General features: G+C 53.7%; 1 protein-coding gene across 1 annotated transcript; it reads left to right on the top strand.

Annotated features, from left to right (window-relative positions):
* Positions 1 to 9: 9 nt before the first annotated feature.
* LOC111156427 (solute carrier family 8 member B1) lies at positions 10 to 22,315 on the top strand. Its single transcript, XM_022517319.1, has 17 exons — positions 10 to 30; positions 389 to 536; positions 1,695 to 1,935; positions 7,130 to 7,282; positions 7,389 to 7,441; positions 7,573 to 7,629; positions 7,780 to 7,886; positions 7,976 to 8,143; positions 9,045 to 9,152; positions 10,289 to 10,342; positions 10,597 to 10,727; positions 12,539 to 12,680; positions 15,497 to 15,618; positions 17,195 to 17,348; positions 18,093 to 18,173; positions 19,864 to 19,931; positions 22,063 to 22,315. The coding sequence occupies exons 3-17, from the start codon at positions 1,777 to 1,779 to the stop codon at positions 22,258 to 22,260; spliced, it is 1,755 nt and encodes a 584-aa protein (XP_022373027.1). The 5' UTR covers positions 10 to 30; positions 389 to 536; positions 1,695 to 1,776; the 3' UTR covers positions 22,261 to 22,315.
* The last annotated feature ends 406 nt before the right edge of the window (positions 22,316 to 22,721 follow it).

Raw genomic sequence — 22,721 nt, 5'->3', positions numbered from 1 at the left:
GGAGTTGGCGGGTCCGAGGCCCCGCCCAAGGTAAGGGGAGTCTCCTCGTCTGCCAGGGCGCCGCCTGAGGGCCGGGCACCCGGACTTCAACTTCTCAACATCCGTCAAGGATTGGCAAACTGCACTTTGACGTTCTCGGGGTCTCGCACCTAGAAAGTGCGGCTGCAGATGGGGTTGCAGCCCCAACTTCCTGCGCCCGCCGCTTCCTATCAGGACTGCAGGTCTTCTGAGCTCGGGACAGGCGCACAGGAAGCGCTCAATAAATGCTCCCTTGTGAATAAGCGCAAGAAATCGGCAGCCAGTAGAGAGGAGGCACACCACAGATGCAGGCATTTATTGAGCTCTTACTGTATGCCCCGATGGGCCAGGATTTGTCTCCATTTTGCAGATGCGGAATCAGAAGCTCAGAGAGGTGAAATGACCTCACTGAGGCCGCACAGCTCCTAATTTGGGCTGTGACTGAATTGGAAAGCTGGAGTGTCTGGGTCCAAATCCGTGCCAAGTTCCGGGAAACAGCAGGAGGGGAAAGTTAACAGGTGAGAAAAGAGAGCTGGGACAGGCCTTGTCTGCCCCTCCTTTTCCTTCTCTTCCTCTGGAGCCTCCTCCCCCACCCCTGCCCTGTCAGGTCATTGAGAAATAACTGTGCAAAGAATGACAAAAAAAAATAACGTCTTCTGGACTTTGTTTCTGTTGATGCCAAAATAAAACATGCTCATCTAAGACGTGGGGCAGAGCCAAAAGAAGGAAGTTGGTGTGCCAAGGACGTGGGTTTTTTCCCAATTTGATTTCTTTGGAAAGACTAAAGCCGGTTTTGCCCTGGTGTTGAGGTGAAAAGCAGATGCTAGAATCCAGCTCAGCTCTGCTGCTAACACGCTGTGTGATTTTGAGCAATTCACTTCCCCCTGGGCCTTGACTCCCCCATCGGAGGAGCTGCTGTTGACTTTGTGACTTCCTTGCCTTATGACTTTGGGCACGTTAGGGAACTCCTCTGAGCCCAGCTCCCTCCTCTGTAAGACAGGCGGAGACAAGGACATCTCCACAATTGTCCTGAGGACTGGATGAGAGAGGTGAGGCACGGCAGCTGAGTAAGGACACAGACCTGGCCCTGTGCCCAGGTTTGCTCATCTGTAAAATGGAAATAATAATAGTACCTCCCTTTGGCCAGTTGCGGGAATTAAATGAGGTCATCTGTGATAAGTGCTTAGTTCATTGGAAGTCACAGAACAGCATTGCTTAGTCGTCTCAAATTGGTGGCCCAAAGGCCATGTCCACCCCCAGAAGTAGGTTTCTCTTGTTCCGAGGTCTTGCCAAGTCCCCACCGCTGCCCACTTCCTGGATTGATTTCCCACAGCTGATCCCCGAGCTGAAGTCTCTTCTAGAGTCCCAGGATTCCTCGTTCCAGCCCTGATATTCCAGTGTCGGGGTAGGGGTGTGGGTGGGAGAGGCCTGCATCTCCATGGAGATACTATCGGGGGTCCTTAGGAAGAAGGCGTAACTAATCTGCATACTGAATGAGCGGGGGCCCTGAGACCCTCCAAAGAGCCTCCATCCAGAATGAGTTTCTACATTTGGCTTTCTTTTGGTGGGGTCAGCGGGCGGGGCAGTTCTTCAACTGAAAAAATCTTCAGTCCCTTCCTGCTAGGGCCTAGACTCTTTGGTGACCCTGACCCTCCTTCTCACCTCACTCTCTGCAGGCCACTGGAGCGACGGGCTATTTGGAAGTGAAACACGGCAGAAGGGGAAGCAGAGAGTGAGGGCCAGGCTCCGCCGGGTCTGATGGCCGGCAGACAGCTGTATCTGTACCCAGTGCTGAATTTCTTCTGTGTGGGGCTGCTGATGGTGGAGACGGTGTCTGGGACCAGGGGCCCATTTATAGGGGCCCACATCGGCTCCCAGTTTTCAGCCTCAGGTGTGAACCAGACCCCCATGGAAGACGTGAGCATCCAGGTAGGAAGCTGGCATCAGGTAGGGGTGTATTCATCCAATCAGCAAATATTTACTGAGCATCTACTATGTGCCAGGCACTGAGCTAAACCCTGGGGTGTATCAGGGAACAGTACAGACAAAAATTCCTGCCCTGGTGGAGCTAACCGTCTTCTAAGAGGACAGGTAGTAGAGCAAACATGTAAATTTCAGGTGGTAAGATGTTAAGTGGTTTGCAAATAACCTCTTCAGGTGGGAGCTATGACGGGAAGGGCATATTTCCAAATATTTCAGAGTGGGCGGTCACAGGTGGCTTCTGTGTGGACGTGACCTCTGAGCCAAGCCCTGAATGGAAAAAGTCAGTCACTTATACAGGCATCTGGAAAAAGAACATTCCAGGGAGAGAACAGCAAGTGCAAAGGCCCTGAGGCAACAACAAGCTTAGTATGTTCTTGGAGCATGGAGGAGGCCAGAATGGCTGGAACAGGGTGAGCGAGGGGGAGAATATTAAGAGATGAGGATGAAGAGGTAGTGGTGGCCAGATTACAAAAGGCCCTATAGGCTGAGGCTAGGAGATGATATTTGTTTATAATAGTTGGGAGCCCCTGGGGAGTTTTAAGCAGAGGGATGTCAAAGGCTGATTTATGTCTTCAAAGGAGCTCTCTGGCTTCTCTGGGAAGAATGGATTGAGAGGAGTGAGGGTCACACCAGGGAGACCAGTGGGGGGCTGTTGCATGTATCTAGAAGAGTGGTGGTGGTTGTGGGGGATAGGAAAGGAATGGAGGGTTTTGAGATAAATGTTGGGGGCACAGTGAGTGGAATGTACTGAGGGATTAGAGGAAAGGGCATGGTGGTGGAAGAAAGATTTCTGGAGAGAAAGGGGTGCTGTTGACTTGGACGTTTGGAGGGAGGAGAAATGGGGACACTTTGGTAAGAGGCAGGAAGTCTTCTTCCCATAGGCCACTGAGACAGGCTGCAGGAAGTTGAATCATGCCATCCTGATGTCTGTAAGCAGAGGAGAGGTCACAGCGGATCCCAAGTTAAAGACTGAAGGCAGGGGCCTGCTCATGATGACCCCCAGGCGTCCATTCCACGTGCAGGGGCTGGAGTTCCCACCCTTCCCCATTCCCAGGAGAATGGAAAAACAAACTCCTCCCTCTCCAACTGAAGGGCTGAGAGTGTTAAGTGCCCAAGCCAACTTCATGGGGCTGCAGAGCGCCTTCATGCCTACTTTCTGAGGCTGAATGTGTAATTATGCCCATTTTACAGAAGGGAAAGTGGTTTATGGTTACTGTGGTTATTAAATTCACTGCTGCCTCTCCAAAGAGGGTCATGCTCCCTGGGGGTAGGAAAACCGAGGTAATCTGTGGTTTGTGCCAGATAACCTCTGAGTTCCTGAGCACTCAGGCCAGCCCTGTGTCAATCTCAACAAATTCTCTCCTAAACCTCCTGAGATGGGTAAAAACAACTCCATACTAGAGATGAGGGTACTAAGGTTTAGGGATGGGAAGCCGGCCAGAGCCAGGAGAGGGTCAGCTACTTCCCTGGGTGTCCTTAGTGACTCGGGGAAGAGGATGAGAAGGAAATGGGGCAGAGATGAAAAGTCACCCACCCCGGGCACAGAGCAGGACCACTATGACTGTGCTACTCGAGGGCAGAGAGCTGCGAACAGGTGCTTGTGGACCTTGGGGGAGGGCATGACCCCCTTGGGATGGGGCTGATTTGGGGGACCTGATTTGCTGGCTCACTCTGCTGTCAGGGGGATGGAGACAAGCTGGGGTGGGAGCGTCTCCCTGGATCCTCCCTGGCCGACCCTGAGGACGGAGAGCCGGGAAGGAGGGCAGACAGGAAGAGGAGGCTACCCCTGCCCACTTGGCTGTTTCCCCAGGAGCTTCAGCTGGTAACTTTCAGGCAGAGCTGAGTCTGAAACCATCTAGCAGTGGTGGGCTGTGTGCCCTTGGGCAAGTCACTTTGCTGCTCTCTGCCTCCGTTTTCTAATCTGTTAAGTGGACAGAATCATACCAACCTTCTGGGTCTGTCATGAAGACTCAGTGAGATGGTGCCCAGCACAATGTGTGGCAAAACAATTATGAGGACCTACTGTGTGCTCAGCACTGTGCAAGACTTTGGTGGGAGAGGTGGACACGGGACAAGTCTATGATCCTACAAATAACTAGGGATATCAAAACACATAAGTGCTTGGAAGGGAGAGGACCTGGAATGATGAGAGTTTATAACTGGGGGATCCGCCCTAGGCTGGAGGCGGTTAGGGAAGGCTTCCTGGAGGAAGCATCTGGGGAACTAAGGATTGGAGGATGAATGTGGATTCAGGGGGACAAAGAAGGAGTGAGGTAGCGGGCCAAAGCGACAGCAGGTACCCTCAATACAGCGGGCTCGATGTCACATTGGCAGAGAGCCACAGGCCAGGGTTGGGCGATAGCCAGGGGCTCAGAATCTAGAAATCTTACCCCCCATGTGGTGTTGGTGGGAGTTCAGAGAGGGCTAAAGGATCTCAGAGCCACGATCTGACAAAGCAGTTTCTTTTGAAATTAGGGTGAAATATACAGGACTTAAAATTTACCAACATAACCTGAAATTCTCCCTCGTGAACCATTTCTCAAGTGTGCTGTTCCGTGGCATTAGCTCTTTCACGCCGTTGTAGCCATCACCGCCATCCACCTCCAGAACTTTCCCACCTGGCAAAACTGAGGCTCCGTCCCAGTACATAAGAACTCCCCATTTCCTCCTCCCCCACCCTCTGCTTTCTGCTCTCTGTCTCTGTGGATCCGACTAGTCCAAGTCCCTCCTATAAACAGAATTAGTGGGTGTTTGTCTTTTGGTGACTCGCTTATTACACTAAGCACGATGTTCTCAGTTCTGGCTTCCAGAAGGTTCTCCCATGTTGTAGCATGTGTCGGAACTCCCTGCCCTCTGAAGGCTGAATGATGGTCATGGTGTGGATGCGCCACCTCTGGTTCATCCATTCACCCATGGGGGATACTTGCTGCTTCTAGCCCTTCTGGCTGTCGCGAACGGTGCCGCCATGAGCGTGGCTGTGCATGTCTTCTCTCTGAGACCTGGCTTTCCGTTCTTTCTGGTTTCAACCCGGAAGCTGATTTACTGGATCATAGGGTAATGACATGTTTTCCCACTTTTACTGAGATAGAGTTGACATTCTGCACCGTGGTAAGTGTAAAGTGTCCAGCATGAGGAATTAACGTACATCTATTGGGAAATGATGACAATAAGCCTGTTAACATCCCGCCTCTCAGGTTTAAAAAAGAAAGGAAAAAATGGTGTTTTCCCTTGTGATGTTCCAATGGTTTTCATAGTTAACGGACAGCAGCACTCACCGGTCCCCGTGCTGTGCGTTACCTCCCTGTTCTGGTGACTAACGCTCTTCTTTGATTTTTCGGGAACTACCATGCTGTTTGGCAAGGCTCTGCACCGTTTCACATTCCCACCAACGGCGCACGAGGGCTCCGATTCCTCCCTATCCCAGCCGATACCTGCTAGTTTCTAGCGCTGTTTGCTTTGTACCGTAGCTATCCTAATGGGTGTGAGCTGGTATTTACAAAGCTTTTAACAGGAAGTTTGAAAAAGGGGAGGGACATTCCAGACGGAGGACAGTGCTTAAGCACAAGCGTGACATGACAAAGGACAAATATCCATTATATAGAGAGCGTCTCCAAGTCAATAAGAAGAAGCAAACATTCCAGCTGAGCAAAGGGGCAGCTCAAAGAAGGAATACAAATGACCACGAGATGGGCACGGACAGATAATCAGGGACTTGCAATTGAGTGGCAAGAAGATTCCTGCCACATCAGCCTGCACAAGACTTGGGAGGCAGGCACAGGTATGGAATCCCATTTGCCGGGGCTGGTGCCAGTGTGTACAAGTAAGGCTTGGGGGAGCGTATTTTAGCAAAACCCATCAAGTGTCTAAGTGCAAGAAGTGCCGTGAGGGCCCTGCCTGTGTCCTTCGTACACTGCCCTTTGGGAGGGCTTCTGTTGACTTCTAGTGGCAAGCATCTTTTTCCAGAACCGCCCATAAACTCGGGAGGTGGGTAGTGCTGGGGAACTAGCACCTCCCCACCCCTGATCTCCATCAGCATCCTCTCCTGATGTCTCGTAGGAGTTGGTGTATAAATACTGCAGCTCCCTTGCCCCTGGGATTACCAGCCCAACGTGGACAGTCCCAGCCTGGCCTCTGGCCTCGCTGGTTTCTTTCCCCTCCTTCTCCTGCTGCCCCACTGTGGCGACTGCATTCCACACACTTCCCAAATACATACTTACTCCCTCGTAAATCCTTGTCTTCGGGTTGCTTCTGGAGGAACCCAGTCTCTGATGCACTCTGACTCAGCACTTTTACTTCTAGAATTCTCTCTTTTCAAAATATTCTCATATGTACTCAGAGAGTCCCATGCAAGGATGTTTATTGCTGGCTCTCCTGAAAAATCAGACATGCCTATATGCCCACCGGTGGGTAAATATTACCCCGCCCCCTGTATCATTCAGAGCATGAAATACTGCAGTAATGTTAAAAAGACCATAGGGTATCCACAGGGCGTATGATGGTTAAGACAGGGTTCTAGAACCTCAAACCAGCCCTAGAACCTCAGTTCTGACCCTGTCTACCATGGAGTGGACCCCAGGACACTGTTTTGTCTCCTTTTCTGTCAAGGGGGTATGATAATAGTGACTTCCTTGCAAGACTGTGGGACAATTTAATTGAGATACATTTTAAGCACCTAGCCCTATGCCTGGCATATGGAAATTACTCAGCGTGCTTTGACTTTGATCCCCTTCTTCATCTTTACGTGTACCAGTATCTTAATGGGTGGCATATATGTGAAGTGGTAAAAGCAAATTGTAGAAACGAGAGAGTTAAGAGGGATCCATTTCTGTAAAATGAAACCAGCTATATAACAAGATGTGTGTACAAGGTCGTTATTCCCATAACGGGACTCTAGAAACTGATCGTGATGGGAACTTTGGAGAAAAGTGGGATTGTGGAGGGTAGGGAAGAGAAACACATTCATGAATGACTTGTATAAACAAGTCTCTTTTAAACAGTTGGCACTTGGAGGGTATGGGGGGCTTAGGGGGTTGGGCTGAAGGAGGTCATCTTTAGCTACTTAGACGGTCCTGGTCCAGGTGCTCTCAGGGGGTCGACCCCTGACGTCCCCCTTTCTCCCTCGCTGCAGTGTCGTGATGTGTGTGGCCTGAATGTCTCTGACCGCTGTCCCTTCATCCGGACCACCCCTGACTGCCACAGCGAAGGGGGTTACCTGAACTACCTCGAAGGCGTCTTCTGCTACTTCCCACCTGACCTCCTCCCTCTGGCTGTCACCCTCTATGTGAGGCCCTGCCCCGGGGTAGGGGGGTGTGAGGGAGCAGGGCTGGGGGCCCAGGCTGGACTTGACAGTCCCACCGCCCCCTCCCAACCCCGCACCCCTCTCCCAGGCTTTCTGGCTGCTTTACCTGTTTCTGATTCTGGGAGTCACCGCAGCAAAGTTGTGAGTGTGGCCTGGGCTCCCATCCAGCTTATAGATGGGAGCGGAGTCCCTGGGAGGTTGGCACTGGGGTGACCCCATGTTTAGGCGGAGGATGGCCGTGAAGGCACACCCTGTTTGCTTTCTCTCCATAGTTTCTGCCCTAACTTGTCAGCCATCTCCACCTTGCTCAAGCTGTCCCACAATGTGGCAGTATCCTTTTGTCCCCAGGCCTGCACCCCGAAGGGTGGGAGGGCAGTGGGAGGGGAGTCTGGGAGACTGGGTGGTGGTGGCTCACAGCCCAGGACAGGTCTGGCCAGGCTGGGGCCCCTGCTTTGTGTCCCCTTGACGTGCTCCCCCCATGGCGTCACCTTCCTGGCATTCGGGAACGGCGCGCCCGATATCTTCAGCGCCTTGGTGGCTTTCTCGGATCCGCGCACGGCCGGCCTGGCCTTTGGGGCGCTGTTTGGTAAGAGTGGGCCTGGGCAGCAGGGGTAGGTGGAGGAGGGCAGCAGGGTGGGGGGCAGGGGGGGCTGAGCCTGGCGTCTTCTCCTCCAGGCGCGGGCGTGCTGGTCACCACCGTGGTGGCCGGTGGCATCGCCATCCTGCGCCCCTTTACAGCCGCCTCCAGGCCCTTCCTCAGAGACATCATTTTCTACATGGTGGCTGTGTTCCTGACCTTCACCGCACTCTACCTCGGCAGGGTCACTCTGGCATGGGCCCTGGGTGAGCAGCCGCAGGGCTGGTGGGTGGGAGGCACCAAGGGATGAGAGCGGGTGACCAGCCGGGCACAGTGTCACTTCCGGTTCTGAAGGAGGGAAACCTCTCCGTTGGCTTGAGCCCAAAAAAGAGAACCTGGGGTTCAGATAAACAAAGGGGGCCGGGGGGAGCCCAGGGTGATGTTCTGGATTTTCTCAGTGTCCCATTTTAACGAGCACTCTGGCTGGGTTGCTGACCGTGGCCCCCAGTGTCCCTGCAGCGCACACAATCCACTCGTGGTTCAAGTAACGTGGACAGAGGCACAGTTCACACGGGGTTCTGGAAACCCACAAGGGATGCAGGGATGCCGGGACATCCAGGGATCAGCAGCTATAGGAGCCCCTGAGAGGCGAGGGGATGGTAGCTGGAGCCCAGAGAGGACTAGAGGCCTAGACCTGGTGTCACCAAGCACAGGCAACAGCCACAGAGGGTCACAGGTCTTGCCAGAGACAGGGCACCACGCCAGGGAGGCGGCATCACGGACTCTCCCTTGCTGCCTTCTGATTTGTCCCCAGGCCCCTTCTCACCAAACCCAGTGCCACCAGAGCTCAGGGGCTGCGGTCTGTGGGGCCGAGCTTCTCAGGGCTTAAAGCTGGACGCCAGCCCTTAGCACTTGAATCGGGTCCTGGAGACGACTGTGCCCGGCATTACCTCTTTGCCCAATTCTGGAGGGCAGGAAGGGAAGATGGGCGGAGGAAAAGCAAGGCGGTAGGGTGGGGGCTCTAAGACATGGCCATTTCCTGCCTGCTACTGGGCTGGGCTAACACAGACCACCACCAGCAGGCACCAGTAGGAGAACAGGCAGCACCTGCTGTCTGGGGCTGTGGCCGGGATGCCACTTGGTGACAGCCTGCACCCTTGTCTGCAGGTTACCTGGGCTTGTATGTGTTCTATGTGATCACTGTGGTTCTCTGCACCTGGATCTACCGATGGCAGCGGAGTAGGTCCCTGGTCTACTCCATGCCTGGCACTCCAGGTAGGGGTCCGAGTTGAGCTCCCACGAGGCCAGTGGGGGCTGGCATCCTCTGCACCCTTCACGACTGCCTTTCATCTCTGGAGGCCAACGTCATTGTCGATTGTCTCTTCATACTTTTCCTACTTGTTCTGTGCCAAGGTCCCACCTGCATACTTTGGCTGTGCTGGTGAGGCCTCGTCATCCGCGTGTCCGGTTTCCCTGACTCTTCCTCCTCCGTGCTCTCTCCAGGGCAACATCTGTCTCAGATCTGTCACTGCTTACATCCAGTAACGCTCCCCACTGCCCTCGGCTTCGAACCTGTATTCTTCCCTCTGCCTATGCACCCGTATGCACATACCAATATGTGCACACACAAACACATATACACACGTAGCACACACATATACAAATCCATGTACACACACACCAACACAACACACAGTCATACAAATACATATATATACAAATACATACACAACACACTCAGGTACATATACATATACACATCCCCATAAACAACACACAGGTGCCGGTGACTCCCCCTGCAGGAAGTCTTCCATGATTTTTCCTCTCCTTCCCTCTGTCTACTGAACCTTCCAAGTTCAGCACACATCAGCCCTGTGCCGTCTTCTAGACCCATCATAGCCCATCAGGCTGGAGGAAGAGGGGGAATGAGACCTCGAGAAGGGCCTAAGGTCACACAGAGGCAGGACTAGGGATAGTGATGAGGAAGACAATAGTCCTTTTAAGGCCCCTCTTTGCTGGGCTCAGGATGTAGCATGCCCGAGGACTTCCAAGAAAAGTTTCAGACTGAAAAAGAAAAATACGATGGGCTCCAAATTCTGGAAAGTACAAAATTGAAGTCTGCAAATGTTTGAGTTTTATCTTTAAATGCACTTATTAAATTTGGCTTTATAGCTAGAGCATTACATGTGAAGGTGTTTTTTGAGTTAGACTTTCTCACTCAGTAAGAGTTCTGAGCATGCCTAGGGATTGCTGAGAACTCCAAGATCCAGAGGGCCTACACACTTGGACCCTGAAAATGGCCCTGTCCTGGAGCTGTGCTACCTGGGAACGGTGCAGCGGCGGGGGCGGGGGGGGGGGGTTTCGTCTGGGCTCCCTAGCTGGCTCATGTGAAACTCCCCTCTCTCCTACAGAAATGCTCTCAGATTCTGAGGAGGAGCCCGTGTCTTCCAACAGCTATGACTACAGTGAGTCTGGACTCTGTGCCCAGCCAGGGTGGGGTACCACGGCAGAGCTGGGGGTAGAGAGGTGAGGAGAGGGGGCCACGGAGGGCCCAGGAATGAGGTTTCAAAGCAGCCCCATCTCTCACTGCACAACAGCCAAGCCAGGCCCTGGGCTTTTCCTCCTTCCTGAGGGTTGGGAGGACCAGGGGGTGGGGAGAGGGTCTCCTGGAAGCTGAGCCAGCCAGGGACACCTGCCCCTCTCCCCCTCGTACACCCAGGTGAAGAGTACCGACCACTGCTCTTCTATCAGGAGACCACGGCTCAGATCCTGGCCCATGCCCTTAACCCCCTGGATTACAGGAAGTGGAGGATCAAGTCAGTGTCTTGGAGGGCCCTCAAGGTGTTCAAGGTAGGAGGGGGGGACCTTGGAGCCAGACTCATGGCTCCATGACAACACGGGCAGTGGCCACTCAACCTTCTCTATCTCAATGAGAGGGGATGGGCCGGGGTCTGCTGAGACCCTTTCAGAATAGATTACGTGGCACGTGATGGGTAAACTGAGTCATAGTTTGGCTGATGGCCTGACCTGTCCTGCATGGAGGAAGGATTGCATCTGGGACAGAGGGAGAGAGGAGGGAGCCTCTCCAGTCTGCCCAGCATCACATCCTGGGCCTACTGGGTACTTGGGGTTGGGGTGTGTGTTCTTGTCTTGGCACAAGAGGCCAAGACAGACTTTGCGCCCACATTTTAAGCCTCTACTCTGGTCACATTCACCAACCGCCCATGAGCCGAAGCTCGTCCCGTGGCCACGTTCAACGTCAGTGGGGCAGGAAAATATATTCTGCAGCCACTAATCACTTGACAAAGGATATGGGCATTTAATTCTGTTCTAGGAAGGGATTGAAGAATTGTGAATGGTATCAGGCCTATCACGGTTTGATTAAATTGTGACAATTCATAAAAGCTATTACATGCTGGGCTGAGTGTGGTGCCAAAGAGGCGTACGCCTCATTTCATCGCACTTGGCTTCCCCAGGCTTCACAGACACTGTGTCTGTTACAGGTTGCAGGTCTGCGGGACCCTGCGCTTAGTTGTCATGTTAACACAGCTTTTCCAAAAGCATTGACTGATTCCGTGTCCCCATGTCACTGGCTGGAATTTCTTGCAACATTTCAATCTTTTCCCCGCTACTCTGGAGGTTGTGGTGATCTGGGCACGGTGATGACAGCTTGCTGGAAGCCTGGCTGCTTGACAACATTTTCTAGCAATAAAATATTTTTTTAATTAAGGAAATGTAGATATTTGGGGGGGGGACGCCATGCTGCAGCACTCTTAATAGACAGCGTAGCGTAAACATCATTTTTCCATGGGCTGAGAAACTGAAAAATTTGTTGGACTTGCTGTCTTGGGACCCACATTTACTGAGGTGGTTTGGAACCGAACCCATGATGTCTCTGTGGTTGGCGTGTAGTGAGCGCTCCGTACATGGGATTATTAATTTAGTTATTAGCTGAAAGCGCAAGGTGTGGAGTCCATCGGAGCTGGCCCTGGATCCCAGTTCATATACCCTCTGTGTGTCTTTGGAGAAGTTCCTTAACCTTTCTGAGCCTCAGTCCCTTTTTCCAGAAGGTGAGAAAAACCATAGTTCCTACATCTGGGGCCGAGGTCAGGATTAGTGGACGAGATACCACGGTTATCTGAGTCACGCACCCCCCCCCCACAAGATCTCCAGGTCCCGATCCCCAGAAACGTGACTCTGTTACCTTCCTGGCAAAAGAGATGTGCAAGTGTGATGAAGGGTCTGGAGAGGTAGAGCGTCTCCTGGGTAATCCAGGTGGGCCTGATGTCCCAAGGGTCCTTATGGGAAAAGAGGGGGGTTGGGGGGTGGGGGCCAGAGTCGGAGGAGATGTGATCCCAGAAGCACAGCTGGGACTGACCAGGGCCACAAGCCAAGGGGTGCATGTGGCCTCGCCAAGACCTCGATTTTAGGACCCCATGCCCCAGAGCCGGGAGGGGATAGATTTGTGTTTCTGGAAGGCACTGGCTTTGGGCTGGGGTTCCAGCAGCAGGAGGAGACCACCGGCGGCACTGGGCCTGGGCCTGCCCAAGGCCGGGGCCTTAGCCACATCAGCCGCATCCCTGAGTAACCTTGCCCAGGGGGTGGCTGGCCCAGACACAGGCCTCCCTAGTGACACCCTCCTGCCTTGGCCCCCTTGGCAGCTGCCCGTGGAGTTCCTGCTGCTTCTCACCGTCCCTGTTGTGGACCCCGACAAAGAGGACGGGAACTGGAAACGGCCCCTCAACTGCCTGCACCTGGTCACCAGCCCGCTGGTCTTGGTCCTGACCCTACAGTCGGGGGCCTGTGAGTATCCCCTCCCCCAGGCCAGCCCCCCCCACACACATTCCAGAGTTTTCTTCTCAACTGCACCACGGGGTCCTGGGCCTGTGGTGGAATCCCGGGCACTTAACATATGCTTGTGCCGTAAAAGGGCACCAGCGTCCCACGCTCAGCCGATCCGGTGCTGCCAGCCGCAGATGGGGGCAGCACGCTGGTGGCCCTTGGACCAGACCCAGCCCTCCATCATTTGCCCGCGTTAAAATATTAGGAGATTGCACATCAGAATCTGGGTCTGGGGTTCCCAAAGGCAGAACTGGCTGGTGCTGAGAAGGGCGCCCCCAGTGTGTGCACCCCCCCACTGCTGTCCACAGCAGGGCAGTCCCCTCCCTTGCCTCTTGGGGTACCCGGCTGGGGAATTGCAGTTTTCTCTGTTGGCTCCAGGCTGTCCTTGCCCTTTCTGACCTGCTCTGGCTCAAGAAATGCCCAGTGTTGTCAGGCATCTTCCAGCTCCCGCTGCTCGGGCTTCTTCCTGTTGTCTGCCTTTAGTGTTTCACGCTGCCTGCTCCTCTCTGTCCCCCCCAGCATCACCTGGAGGTGGAGGAGGTAGGGCGCTGGGGGCCAGTGCATGGCTGGCCGTGGCGTTTTTGGCTCAAACAGGGTCAGCAAATTCTCTGTGGGTCCCCTCCTGGATTTATGGCAGGGGGACACTGTGAGAGAGCCCACCAGGGCCCAGTGTGACCCCAGAGCTGAGAAGGGTGCCCCTTAGGGGTGCCAGCTGTCTGGCTCGTCAGTCTTCCATTCCCTGTCGAGCGGATGAACCCAGCCTCCCAGGCCAGGCCACTGCCAGGGACTCACTGTCACCTCTGGGGCTTCTTAAAAGAGTGGACCCCAAGCATCTGTCGTTCACGACCCAGCCGCTTGACTTTTCTCCCATCGCTGACCATTCCCGTTAACGTTTTTCTTGAATCCGCTGTTTTTAAAGTTACTGAACGGCACCAATAGGAAAGTGGCTTCGTTGCCAGTAAATTCAAGGTAACTGCAAAGATAAATACAATAAAAATAAAGCATCTGAGCCTGGAGTCTCTGTTCCATAGGGTGTGCAGCGGGGGTTAGAGATGCCACAGACCTATTCGTGCCCGTGGAGATTTCCTTCAAAGGAGAAATCGCTCACCTAGGGTGCGATAGTGGCACGGTAGTTTCCTGCCCACATACCGGCACCATCTGGTGATAGCAGGTCCCCACTGGGGAAATACTGCTTCAGGTGAAAGCATTTATGACCCCCGTCTGGGCCGAGCCCTGGACTTGGCTCCCTGCCTAAGGGGGTGTCGGGTCTGTTAGCAGAGCCTCCCAGCCTCCTCCCTCTCTGAGCAATACCCAGAGCCATCTTTCTAAAGTGCTGCTTTTCCAAGGTTATGGTCACTCCTCCACTCAAAGACCTCCATGGCTCCCTAGTACCTCTTGGTCCGAGTCCACACTGCCCCGGCCACTCTTAAGGCAGCTGCTTTCCCTGCTCTCTGTCCTTGGCTGGCGTCCACTTGCTTGGTTCCTTCCCACGCAGCTCTCTCCTCTTCCCCTGTGGCCCTTGTACCCTCTCTCTGTTCACGTGTCATCGGACATCCTCCGCACTCGAAGAAGCCCTTCCTGACCACCCTGCACGCCAGCCGCCTCCTGAAACTCCCCCAGAACAGGCATGGCAAATTCGGAGAAAGGGCCCCTCGCTCAGGTGTCAGGTTCCAAAGCCGGCACTACCCAGTCAGAACCACGTCCAGTCAAAATGACCTCCTGAGATCCACACACAATGGATCGTGGACTCAATTCTGAGTACCAGCTCCCTTGTGTAATTCTAATGCCACTGACACGGGAGAGCCAGTGAGCTAGACCGAAGAATGAGAGGAAAGTCTGGACACAGTGTCTGGGCAGCCAAACCATCCACTGCCTTTGAGACCAGTACTAATTCCCTGGTGGTGGAAAGGGTTGTGTGTGGAGAATTCTAGAGTGTGCCGTCTGCCTATAGGGTTTTCCCCTTTTCATGTTTTGATGTGAAGCCCCTGAAATTTTCATAACTTTTTTTTTAAAGATTTATTTATTATTTGAGAGAGAGAGAGAGACTGGGGGTGGGGTGGGGGAAGGGCAGAGGGAAGGGGAGCCAGAGAATCTCAAGCAGATTCCCCGCTGAGCGCGGAGCCCAATGAGGGACTCAATCCCATGACCCTGAGTTCATGACCCGAGCTGAAATCAAGAGTCGGATGCTTAACCAACTGACTGAGCCACCCAGGAGGCCCCAGAACTTTCATAACTTTGAATGGGTTGGTTTGTGGAGTGGTCTTATCAAGAGAGCAGGTGCTGGGCTCCAGGACCAGTGGGTAAGGGTTGGGTTTGACTATACGGTTCCTTTAGTGGAGCGATGCCCATCCATTAGCAATGCCTGGCTGGAGGGTGCTGCCTTGAAACTCAGTTGGAAGAAGCATCGGCGTGATGGTTGATTAGTGATGTCTGCCATGGGCATGGGAGAGGACAGTGGTGGTGAGTGGGCTTAGCCATTCCCATCCTGGTCTCCGAGCAGAAGTCTGGGGACAGTCTGTCTTTCACATTGTCTGCCTTCTTTCTGGTGTGGGTACCTTCAGGGCAAGCCCTCTGTCTTTTATTTCTCTGTCCCCCTCAAGTGCCCAGGGCAGCACTGGGGACATTTTATGTCCAAACAATCGCATGTAAATGAGTTTTATCCTTGGGCCTCTCCCCCAGGCGCTCCCACTCATTCTGGGGAAGGGGTGTGCCCTCCAGGAGCAGGGCCAAGCTGAAGCAGTGGAGAGTACCAGCCCTGCTTTCTTGCTCTTCCGCAGATGGCGTCTATGAGATAGGTGGCCTCCTTCCTGTCTGGGCCATCGTGGTGATTGTGGGCACGGCCGTGGCTGCGGTGACCTTTTTTGCCACATCCAACAGCGAGCCCCCCAGGCTTCACTGGGTAAGAATTCCCAGCATCCCACAGTGGGGCAAGAGGACAGTGGGATCTCCCAGGAGGGCATCCAGTTTGTGCCCCTGGGGCAGATAGGCCCGGAATCACTTTCCGTAATGACAGGTCTTTAAGGCCACTTTGGATGATAGTTTTGTTCCTTTTCAAGATCTTTTCTTTTTGGTAACAGTTTCATTTTATGGAGATGTAATTCACATACCATACATATAATTTGCCTATTTAAAGTGTGGGATTCAGCGGTTTTGTTATATACACAGAATTTTGCCACAATCACCACTATCAATCTGAGAGCATTTCAAGACCCACACCCGTTAGCAGTCCGTCCCCTCCCTTCCCCAACTTCCCCCGCCCCAGCGCCCGGCCCCCGCCCACCCATGTCCTGTGTCTATGGAGTTGCCCGTTCTGGACTTCCCATGGAAATGGGATCATACGACATGTGGTCCTTTGTGAGTTTGCCTCATGTTTTCAGGGTCGTCCTGTGCACTAGCCGGGGATTAGGGAGTCACTCCTTTTCATGGCCAAACATGATCCATGGTATGGAGACAGTATGTTTCGTTTATCTGCTCACCAGCCGTGGACATGAGTTGTTTCTACTTTGGGGCTGTTAACAAGGAATGCTGCTGTGACGTTTGTGTAAACACATGGGTCTAGAAATAGGCTTTCATTCCTCTTGGGTGCATTCCTGGGTGAAACTGCGGGGACAGACGTTATGTTTCACTTCTTGAACAATTACCAGACTCTCTCCTGCTCACTCTTGGGGACGCACCTGTGTGTCTCATAGCCACGTTCCAAGGATGGAATTGCCCAGTGTTTGTGGGTTTTTTCCCCCCTTCTCTCCACCCTGCAGCATGCTGAGGAATTTTTTTAGGCAGTTTGTTTAGAATGTATTCTTCAAAGTTCACTTACAAGTTTTTTTTTTTTTTTTTTTTGCTATGTATTGATAAAAAAAATTATAGCTTTTATTTTGAGAAACTCTTGAGTGTGTCAACCCAAAGCAGGTCAAATTTTGACCAATTGATGATGTAGGGAAATAGCATTCAGCCAGTGTTTTTACTGGGTTTTGAAGTACTTCACCCACTCCCAACAGATGTCCCTAAAAGACACAGCGCTGAGTGAGAGAGGGCTGCTGCGAAGGACCACGAGTGGCGTGAGACCGCGTAATGAAGTGTCTAGAACAGGCAAATCCATACAGCCAGGAAGCAGAGTAGTGGAGGCCCAGGGCTGGAGGAAGGCTGGGTGGGATGGGGAGTCACTGCTGATGGGCACGGAGTTTCTTTTTGTGGTCCTGGGACAACATTTGGTCCCTAGCCTGGAAGCTGAGGGAAGCTTCTTGAATTCTTCCCTGACAGAAAAGTAATGCCGAGCTAACATTTTATGGAGCACTTACTATGTGCTGAGCACTGCCAGCTCTGAATCTGTTAACTCATTTCTGCTCACAAGAATCTCAGGGGGTGGGTACTGTGATCATCCCGTCTTAGTGATGAAGAACTGAGGCCATGTGCCTGTTGGGAACCGTATCCCTGTTGGGGACTGGCCTTGGGCCCATCAGCACTCATTCCCTCCCCAGCTCTTTGCTTTTCTGGGTTTCCTGACCAGCGCCCTGTGGATCAACGCAGCGGCCACAGAGGTGGTGAACATCCTGCGGACCCTGGGAGTGGTCTTCCGGCTGAGCAACACTGTCCTGGGGCTCACGCTGCTGGCCTGGGGGAACAGCATTGGAGGTGACTCGGGCGCAGCTGGGGTTCTGGGACGAGTGCAGCTGCATCACTGCTCTCTGCTCCCCTAGCCAGAGTGCACGTGAGCAGGGCCATCTGGGGCACCTGCCCTCAGCACTAGCTCAGGCCCACTGTTGTTTGGAATGACCATCACTGGGCATTGGGTTGAGGTGGCCTGGCTTGTACCCAGGCCAGGAGACTAGAGAGGCCCCAGCCTCTTCCCCACTCTCTGCTGTGTGGACAGTTGCCTCCCCAGGGTTCAGGCAGGACATGGAGCCTATTGCAGCCAACCATGCTGAATGTGTACATGGGTGTGTGACATACGTAGGCATTCATGCATACACCAGTAGACCCTTTTCTAACTATTAGCTGCCAGGTAAGGTTGGCTAAGTTGTGCACTGCACAAGAACATTCAGACAAGGAGTTGGGGGGCTGAAATCTAGCTCTCTTTCCAATGAGCTTTTTGGGCACCTTTTCTGAATTTACATAAATGTGCTGTGCATGCTAGCAGTAATGGTAGGTCACATCCCAGAGTTGCCCCTGGTGGGAAAGAATGGGGTAGAAAGAATCAAGAAGGGACTTGTGTCATGGGATGCTGTGGCCGCAGCACCCAGCTAGCTATTGCAAGGCCCAAATGGGTACTCATCAGTGATTGTTGACTGAATGATTGTGGGTAACAGTAAGGAGTGAATGACCCAAGAGGGCCAGGGGGAGCTACTCACCATTCAAAGCGGTCTCCTTTCCCTGCAGATGCCTTCTCAGATTTCACGCTGGCCCGCCAGGGTTACCCGCGGATGGCATTCTCAGCCTGTTTCGGAGGCATCATCTTGAGTATCCTTTGTGGGGCTGCCCTCCCTGCGGCACGGGCTCCGAGGGCCATGGCTGTGCTCCATGCCCCACTCCCGGGATTGGGGAGTGTTCCTTCCTGGAACACCTGGGGCAGGAGACACAGCTGCTGGGACCTCAGCTTCCTCATCTGTAAAATGGGGATGTTGAGAGGAACAACCACAGCTGGGTTGTTGTATGGACTGAATGAGGTGAGAGAAATGCGTGGCAAGCCCTCGGTGGATGACGGTGTTTGTTTGTTTGTTTGTTTGTTTTTAATGTTTCTTTTTTTTTTTTTAAAGATTTTTATTTATTTATTTGACAGATAGATATCACAAGTAGGCAGAGAGGCAGGCAGAGAGAGAGGAGGAAGCAGGCTCCCTGCTGAGCAGAGAGCCCGATGCGGGGCTCAATCCCAGGACCCTGAGATCATGACCTGAGCTGAGGGCAGAGACTTTAACCCACTGAGCCACCCAGGCGCCCCAAGGTGGTGTTTTTCATAGACGCCCCCATGCTGAGCTTCTGAGGGCCCTGCGGAAGACCCTCTTCCTCTTGCTTATAGATGTCATGGTCTATAGATGTTAGGGCTTGGCGAGCTTTTTCTGAAAGGGCCAGAGAGTAAATATTTTAGACTTTGTAGGCCATACCAGCCTCTCTGGCAACTACTTGACTCCACTGTGTAGCGTGAAAACAGCCATAGGCAATACAGAAATGAGTGGGCATGGCTACTCATTAAATGTTCCAATAAAACTTTATTTATAAAACTTTATTTATAAAAGTGGACAGAGGGCCAGAGGGGCTGCACTGCAACTTGCCGCCCCCCTGTTCTATCTAGAAAACACAAAGACAAGCAAGCCGCCTGGGGCTAGGAGAAGAAAGGGATTTGAAAGTAGCTGGTCGTGGGTTCCAGGTCCGGCGCCACCATGTCCCCACTCTGTGACCTTGGGGCTTCGCACACATCCTGCTTTCTGCCCCTCGGTGATCTCTGTGTGTTCAGAACGGGTTGGGATGATGATCGACGGTGGGGCACAGCACCCAGCACCGTGTCTGGCCCAGGCTGTGTGCCCAACAAACGGGAGATGATGTTGGTTGTGAAATAAAGTCGTAGTATTTGAAAGCCCTTAGAGTGCAGCTGTGCCCAGGCACCTGCACACAAGGGCATTCAGGCTGAGCCCAGTGCCAGGAGGGTGGCTGCACAGCAGAGCCAGAATGGGCGGGGTCTGGGAGACGTTCCTGGCATGTGTAACTCCCCGGCTGGACAGGGCTTTCTGGGGCCCCTTGCCCCCACTGAGACCTGCTCCCGGCTTTCGGGCTCTGGCCTCTCCCGATCCTTCAGGCTGGGGTGAGAAGGAAAGAGCTCTGCCTGGACCAGGGTCCCCCTGAACAATACCTGGAGATGGCCTTGACCTGTGCTCCGTCCCCCAGGGGACGGTGGGTAGTCACCTCGCCTAGCTGCGGGGAAGCCAAGTGCTTACCACATGCCAAGCGCTTCCTTCTGTCACCTCATTCCCTATCTCCAGATCGAGTGCAGAATGCACAGTGGACACTCGCCTTCCTAAAAGGGCTCACGCTAGGCAGGATATCCTCAGAGAGGGAGTTTTGGGGCTGGGGGTGCAGAGACCGTAAGCAAAGCTGATGGGCGTGCGGTTGGGGTGGGGGGCCGTTGTTCCAGCGAACTTCCTGAACCAGGCCACAGATCTGCTGGTGGGAGTGGGGCTGGGCTGTCTGCTCCAGATCTCCAGGAACCCCACAGCAGAGGTGAAGGTGAGTGGCCAGACTCTCCTACGAGGGGCCCCTTCTCATGGGATCCCACCCTGAGACCATTCACTTGGTCTTGCCGGGGAGGGGCGTTGTCTGAGTTTGTGACAAGCCTGATCTGTAGAATGTTTCAAAAATATCTTGAATAGAGGGTTGAAAATACATATTCCTTATAAGTTCAGGAGTAACTAGGACATAGCTTCGGGGAACGGGCAGGAAGGCCCCGGATTTAGGTAATAGTCCCATCACTTAAGTCTTTTGCTGTGTGACTGTGGGTGAGTTTAGGACATCTCTGGGCCTCAGTCTCCTTGCCTGTGAAGTGGGATTGAAGGGCCCCCCTGCAAGCCTCCTGGGCAGCACACACAAGGTAAGGGCCAGGCCGAACACCTTGTCTTAGCAATGCTCACAGGACAGACCAGTATGAGGGACTGCGGGAGCCCCAGCAGGCGGGAGCTTGGCAGATTTGGAGAAGGTTCTGAGACCCATTCAGCAGAGGTTCTCAATTCCCACGATGCCCAAGAATTTCCTGGGGGTGCGTGAGACCTCCAGTCCCAGGCATTCCAGGGGGAGGGGGCCTGGAAACCTGCATTTTAAAATAAGCTCCCTGGGGACCGATGAGGGTAGGTCACCTGAGAACGCCTGTTCTAACAGAGGTGGAAAACTCCAACACTTGCCGGGGCCAGGAAGGCAACCAAAACATGCAGGTGACTCACGGGGCCTCGCGTGGCCTCGTCTCTTTTCTAGAGACGTCAGGATTCCTAGGGGACTTTGCGGGTCTCAAATATCGCACTGGGTCACACACTGGGCACCTCTGTTCAGAAGGACCCGAATTCAGAGCCCGAACAAGAGAACGATGATGATGGGGATGGGGAGGGGTCGTGGCCTCGGGAGACAGCTGGCAGGCTCTTCCCCCAAACCCACGAGTGCACTTGCGGTCCTGTGAGGCCGAAAGATGGCAATGTTAACAGGAACAGTCACCCACTCTCTCTAGGCTCTCGATGGTGACAATGGTGACGACTTGTGGCTGGCTTATAATTAGCTGACACGGCGCCAGCCTTTGGCAGTGGCCAGGCCCCCATACAAATAGCTACGAACTTAACTTACTGCTCGTAAAGTTTGCTTTTCTTTAAGTAGACAGTCTTTGGGGTGGGGGAGGGGCCGAGGAGAGAGAGAATCTTAAGCAGGGGCTCGATCTCACAACCCTGAGATCCCGACGTGAGCTGAAATCCAGAGCCAAGAGTCGGCGCCTCACGGACTGAGTCACCCAGGTGCCCTGGAAAGTTTGCTTTTCTAAAAGGTGAACACCATCTGCGAATTTTGTCTACGCTCTTCACAGGTTTAACAGGCTCCTTTCATTATCAGTTCCCAGGCAGTTGCGGATAATGAGGCTTTAGGGTCGACTCCACTGGTTCTATTTCTTCCTTCCTCTTGCTCTTTGTGGGGTGTGTGTGCAGGCGTGCATGCGTGTGCCTGCGTTCTATTGCCTTTGTACTGAGTGTCCCAAATGCTCCCGCTGTTAAGTAAGGCGCGAGGCACCCGGGAAGGCCATCGGGGTGGGTGGCTGTGGGTTGTGTTGGGTGGAAAACACAGGCAGCTCTTAAACACTGCCCAGCGAGCGATTCCATTTCTGGTTTCCGAATTGCCGTGCCAGTCTGGTGTGTGTGTGCATGTGTGTGCGTGTGTGTCCCCACTCACGTGTGTGCAGCTACACCACTGTGTGGGGAGGAGGAGACGGTGTTGTTCAGAGCTTGGACGTCCATCTGGGCTCTGTCCTTCGCTCACTAGTTTGCTCGTGTGTGTCCTGGGGGTCATGGCGCTCCCCGCACAGCCGGGTGGGAAGATGAGAGCCTAAATGGTGCGGGAAACACACCCAGTACAGTCCCCAGGGTGGAAGGAAGGGAAGTGGGGAGAGGACAACTTCACTTTTTACTCTTCTGTGTGGCCTGAGGAATTTTCAACATCTGTGTGTATGTCACTGCCTGTGTTAGCGTCCCAGGGCCGCATGACAAGGGACCCCAAGTTAGGGCACTGGAAGCAGGAAACTTCAAGATGGGGAGGGGCCAGAGGGGTCGGAAGTGCTGCACTGGCTGGTGGCTGCAGTGACCCAGCCTCTCCCCCTCCCCCATTCCCCCCACAGCTGGAGCCAGATGGACTGTTGGTGTGGGTCCTAGCGGGCGCCCTGGGCCTCAGCCTCGTCTGCTCCCTGGTCTCGGTCCCGCTGCAGTGCTTCCAGCTGAACAGAGTCTACGGCTTCTGCCTGCTCCTCTTCTATGGGAGCTTCCTCGTGGTGGCCCTGCTGACGGAATTTGGGGTGATTCGCTTGAAAAGTGTTTGAGTGCCGCCTTGCACCTGGGGCCGCCTGGTGGCCAGGAGGTGTCACTGCAGGCGGCGAGATGGACGTCTGGCTGCTGGGGGGCCCCTGCCTCTGCTGGAGGTTCCTGGTTGTCGCCCTGCGCAGGGACAACACCTAAGCCTTGTTTCTGGGACATTGGAGACGGGGCTGTGCTGTGGACAAAGCTGCGGACAGAAGGTAGACTTCCTTGGCTTATCTGTGGAGCCTCTTGGAGCCTGAGTGCCTTCCTGCATCTTCTCCTCAGGGCTCACTCAGACCACCGCCAAGCCTGGGCTTATTAGGGTGACGGGGCAACTCAGAGGGTGGGCAGAACACAGTGAGCGTCTGGCCATCCCGGTCTGAGTCCTAGAGCTGCACCATCCAAAAGAACTAGAACGTGAGACACATACCGAATTTTGAAATTTCTAGTCGCCATGTTAATAAAAGCCAAAAGAAACAGGTCC

The sequence above is a fragment of the Enhydra lutris genome, unplaced genomic scaffold, assembly GCF_002288905.1.
Source record: "Enhydra lutris kenyoni isolate GAN:26980312 unplaced genomic scaffold, ASM228890v2 scaffoldscaffold46, whole genome shotgun sequence".
Classification (NCBI taxonomy): domain Eukaryota; kingdom Metazoa; phylum Chordata; class Mammalia; order Carnivora; family Mustelidae; genus Enhydra; species Enhydra lutris.
The sequence above is the reverse complement of the archived record's forward strand: the minus strand, read 5'-3'. Positions and strand labels throughout refer to the sequence as shown.

Bases quoted from the DNA above. Each gene is read 5' to 3' on its own strand.
- LOC111156427 (XM_022517319.1), top strand. From the start codon at position 1,777: ATGGCCGGCAGACAGCTGTATCTGTACCCAGTGCTGAATTTCTTCTGT. The intron at 8,144-9,044 runs GTGAGCAGCCGC...CCTTGTCTGCAG, and splicing joins CACTCTGGCATGGGCCCTGG to GTTACCTGGGCTTGTATGTG. The intron at 12,681-15,496 runs GTGAGTATCCCC...GCTCTTCCGCAG, and splicing joins GACCCTACAGTCGGGGGCCT to ATGGCGTCTATGAGATAGGT.